Raw genomic sequence first — 4,897 nt, 5'->3', positions numbered from 1 at the left:
GGTTTCTATAATGCTTACTTCTGAGATCCATATTTTGGGAAATAAAGAGGAGTTTCCGTTGAAAGGGGGAGATAATCCCTCAGATTTCACTTCTGAATCCACTTTGGAGACCCACCCTCTTAACCTCCAATAGGGTCCAATACCTTGGGTCAATCTATGCATGTGGTACTGTCAATCAAATGTGGTTCAAGGGCTTCCCTGGTGACGTGGTCGTTGGGGGTCGGCCTGCAGATGCGGGGAGCGCGGGTTCGTGCCCCGGTCCGGGAGGATCCCGCGTGCCGCGGAGCGGCTGGGCCCGTGAGCCGTGGCTGCTGGGCCTGCGCGTCCAGGGCCTGTGCTCCGCGGCGGGAGGGGCCACAGCAGTGAGAGGCCCGCGTACCGGAAAAAAAAAAAAAAAAAAAAATGTGGTTCAAAGAGCACTCTAAATTATAAGCAATGTGACACAACTGTGAATTTCCAGAAACCCCAGTGAGTGACATAACAGCCTGCCCCATGGTCCTCCTAGGGGATGAAGTCCTTTTAACATCTGGAAATATGTACTAAAGGGCCTAACAATAATCCTAGCAGCTACTAGCAGCAGCTTCAGGTAACAATTAGGCACTGGTTTATTTATCATGCTGTGGCAGAGGCAGTAACACTCATCCAATATTCTATTTGCTCCCAACACTTCCTAACCTCTTTGCATCTTGATGAAGATATATGACTACTTCTGGCCAAAGACATGAGTGGAGAAAAGCCTGTGCATGATTCTCAAGTCTCTCTCTCTTCCCCTGCCATGATGTCTGAGTGGAGAGCTCTAATCCAAATGTTGCTGCTACAAGACTGCAGAGCCTACATCAATCCAGATGCAGAGCCCACTGTCAACCACAATAATATGTTTCAGGAGCAAGAAATAAACTTTTGTATGTTAAACCACAGATATTTGGATGTTGTTTATTACTGACAATGCAATTTAGCCTAATCTGGCTAATACATATTATTCAAATATAGGGGTTTTTTTTTCAGTTATCCTTAAATAATACTTCAACAGACATTTATTATCTACTATGTGCCAAGCACTCTACTGAATATTTAGGATATAACCGTTAACATATTTTTGGAGAAATTAGAACTTTATTATATTATAAACATTTCCAGAATATAAACTGATTTTGTATCAAGACTTCTTGAAACGTTTAAAACTGTATGTAACTTAAGCCTATTATAATGTATGTCATTTTCCACTTTCCAATCTAGAAAATATACTGCAAGTTAGATCTAACGAAGGAAAAGAAAATCAATCTAAACTGCTTCACAGAGAAAACTAATGAATATAAAAACACCCATCCCAAACTAAAACCCAATCAAGAAATAGATTCTGTAAGCTATTAATCCTCCAATTTAAAATAAATGACCTCCCGAGGGAAAAATACTTCCACCATCATAGCAATTTGATGAATAAAAGCAGAGCCACCCTCATTAAGGGAAGTTACATTATGTATAAGAAAAATGTAGTAATGATTTTAGAAGAGAGGAAAAGTAATTTCCATGTTGGAGAGAAAGTACACTAAATGTTTTCTGTTCACTTAGCCTTTGTACCTGTTCACATGAAAAGAGCGATATGAACATGGACATCGTAAAACCAAGCTCCTCAACTATTTTTTCAATTTAACCTCAGGAGAACCAATGCAAGCGCTTTAAAATCCAAGGATAGACTGGTCCCAAAGCAGCTCCTCTTCTTGTCCTTTCTTTCCCTTGTTCCTTTTTCTCTTTTCTACGCTTACATTCCTCTTTCTTAGAGGCTACATCTTGGCTTTTTTTGTCCTTTCAGTTCTTAAGCTTTTCTGTACTGACTCTGACTGTTTCCACCTCTGTTTTGTTTCTTTGGATGCTCTTGTGTTTGTCTAAGTCTATTTCCTCATAAGCTTTCTTCCTCTTATGCTTGGGCCGCTCCTCTTCTGGTTTATCCCAGCCTTCCTCTGGGTGTCTTTTTCTCTTCTGATGTATCTGTTTATAACTAGTTTGATGGGCACTGGTACTGTTTTCTAAGGAGAGATGCCTGTAAACTCCAGATTCTACACTGTATGAGCTACAGTTATACTCTTGTTGACTAAAGTTCAGGGCTACTGGTTTTCCTGAGAAACAGTCCCTGGTGAATTGACAGTTGCTCAGGGAGTCTAGTCTCAGCCTGCTGTCATAAGCTGGTAGCCACTGAGGTAACCGCTTCTCCACTGCTTGTGAAATATTGCATGGTCTTTGGTAGGTCTGGACGGGTTCATAAGGGAGTCTTTGATTAAACATTCTACACCTGGGTCTAGAATCAACCTCTTCTTTGTATCCACAGGTTTCCAAATAATCCTCTCTCATCTTTCTGAAACAAGTATTTGGCTCTAAGCCTCTGGTTTTCTGCACTTTGATATAATCTTCAAGTTCATCCTGAAAAGAGTCAGATGTCTTCTTTGAATGATTCATTAGATTGACAAGGGATTCTCCTTATCAGGTTGAGAACTTGATGGAGAAATTTGATCATATTCACCCATTAATTGCTTCAGTTTCTTAGCATGAACTTTCCCCAAATAGTGAGACTGTGCAACAACTGAAGAGCTAAAAACCATGATGCAGAGATTAAAAAATCTATTTTTTTTGTCCAATACTCCACTCCCATTCACCTCATAATGTGAAATCCACTGCGATTCAAATTATGTCACTATTCCTTATAAGCCTTTTACAAAAGGTATCTGTATAAAGTTCAGTCTTTGCTCATTCAACGTGGTATCTTCTCTGAGGCAGGGGCAGCCGTCTACAACTACAGTCCCCCTCCCCGCCAACGTCGCCAGTCGGTGGGTAGGCCAAGGTGGTGGAGGCGGAGAGGCAGGGACAACCGTTGCCGCCACCGCTGCCTCAGCCACCGAGCAAGTGGGGTGGGAGCAAGAGGCGGAGACCGGACTTCCTGAGGGAAAGTTGCTACCACTACCAGCGGCTGACTGGACAGCACCGCCGCCATGGCGGTGAGGTGCACTACTCCAGTTAACATTTTTTTTTTTTTTGCGGTATGTGGGCCTCTCACTGTTGTGGCCTCTCCCGTTGCGGAGCACAGGCTCCGGACGCGCAGGCTTGGCGGCCATGGCTCACGGGCCCAGCTGCTCCACGACATGTGGGATCTTCCCGGACTGGGGCACGAACCCGTGTCCCCTGCATCGGCAGGCAGACTCTCAACCACTGCGCCACCAGGGAAGCCCAGTTAACATTTTTAAAGTGTTGTCCTTGTGGAGTTTATATTCTAATCAAGAAAATCACAATCACTATCAATAATCATGACCACTAAGTACAAAGAACGTTGACAAATAAAGGAGATACTGTCATAATATTATTAAGGACATTATTATTTATATGTGAGTTTTTCTTATTCACAAGATTAGAATATGCTTACTTTAGCTGAGTACATATTATATAACTGATTTATCTTTGATTCAATATTTGCTTCAAATTATTTAAAATGTACAGCATTTTCAAAGGAGCACCAACAATTTTAACAATTTTGAAGAAAGGTAAATGAAGAAGCAAGCAGTCTACTGCTTAACCAAAGGTCATTGTCATGCTAAATATAGTACAGGCTGTGCTCACTGAGAGAAGTCAGTCATCATCAACTTTCAGTCATTATTTGAAAGGCATTTAGAGGCAAAGCCAGATTTCTTCTTTTCATTTGCTAAGATAAAACACTGATCCAAGTGTCTCAAATTCAAGTGCCTTTGGTTCCAGGAAAGCAATAAAAGAGTAAAGAAAACCAGATTTTTTGTGTGTCAGCTGCTAAAAATATAACTATTTTTCATTTTATTGAAATATCATTTAACTATGTCTAATAATGTAAACATGTATTATAGCAGAGATTACATTTTAAATTGTACCTTAAATATACACATTGGCAGAATCAAGATGGCAGAGTAAGAGGACACAGAGTTCAAGTCTCCTCACAGCTAGGGCTCCTGCTAGATGCTGATGGGGGACCTCAGACACCTAAGTTGATGGGAGGAATCCTTGCTCAACCAGGTAGGATGTGGGAGGGAAGAGGAGGGGCAAGGAAAAATGGAGGTGGGTTGGGACCAGCACCCCTGAGGGAGGCTGGAGGAGGGGAGAGGTTCCCATGCTCAGAAGGGCCCACTCAAGATGGGGAGATAAGTGGGGATTGGAGGGGGATGCAGTGTCTCCCCTGCCCACTTGGGCCCTGGCAATCCTGTTGGGATCCCAGGCCTTAACGCCCAGATCCCAAGGCCTCCTCCAGCTAGATGAGTCCCGGGCCTGAGCCTCCTCCCCCAACCAGGCCTCTTCTAGTTTCATGGGTCCCAGGCCTGAGCCCTCCCACGACCAACGCCTCTTCTGTCTGCATGGGTCCCAGGCCTAAGCCCCACCCCCACCAAAGCCTCCTCTGGCTGCGTGGGTCCTGGAAGCCTGAGTACCATCCCTGACAGGGCCACCTCTGGCCACACGGGTCCAGGTGGGTTGAGTACCGCCCCCCTCCAAGGCCTCCTCTGACTGTGCTGGCCCCTGTGAGTGCACTGATGGAGGCCTGCGCCCCAGCACTTGTCCTCTGGGCCAGCTCCAGTAACAGACGCTGGTGAGAGGAACACACGCAGAAGTGGGGCTGACACAGCGGGTCCAGAGACCTCCCTAGAGGTCTTGGAGGCCTACTGGGGAGGTGGGAGTAGGGTGTTCTTGCACCATCGGAGCAAGAACATTGATAGAGGAGGCACCAGGGAATTTTTTATTATTTTATTTTTCATTTATTTTTAAAATTTTTTTTAGTACTTTTATCTTTTATTTTTATTCTTACTTTTTTACTTAATTTAAAAATTTGTTAATGTTGTTTATTTTTTTTGCTGTTCTGTTTTGTTGTTGTTTAATTATTTTTCTAATTTTTTTT

General features: G+C 43.5%; 1 protein-coding gene across 1 annotated transcript; it reads right to left on the bottom strand.

Moving 5' to 3' along the window:
- Positions 1–1,676: 1,676 nt before the first annotated feature.
- Positions 1,677–2,567, bottom strand: LOC115856673 (lysine-rich coiled-coil protein 1-like). Its single transcript, XM_030863121.3, is given in 2 exon segments — positions 1,677–1,718; positions 1,720–2,567. Coding segments are annotated over 2 exon segments (774 nt in total). The 5' UTR covers positions 2,452–2,567.
- Positions 2,568–4,897: the final 2,330 nt, after the last annotated feature.

The sequence above is a fragment of the Globicephala melas genome, chromosome 17, assembly GCF_963455315.2.
Source record: "Globicephala melas chromosome 17, mGloMel1.2, whole genome shotgun sequence".
Classification (NCBI taxonomy): domain Eukaryota; kingdom Metazoa; phylum Chordata; class Mammalia; order Artiodactyla; family Delphinidae; genus Globicephala; species Globicephala melas.
The sequence above is the reverse complement of the archived record's forward strand: the minus strand, read 5'-3'. Positions and strand labels throughout refer to the sequence as shown.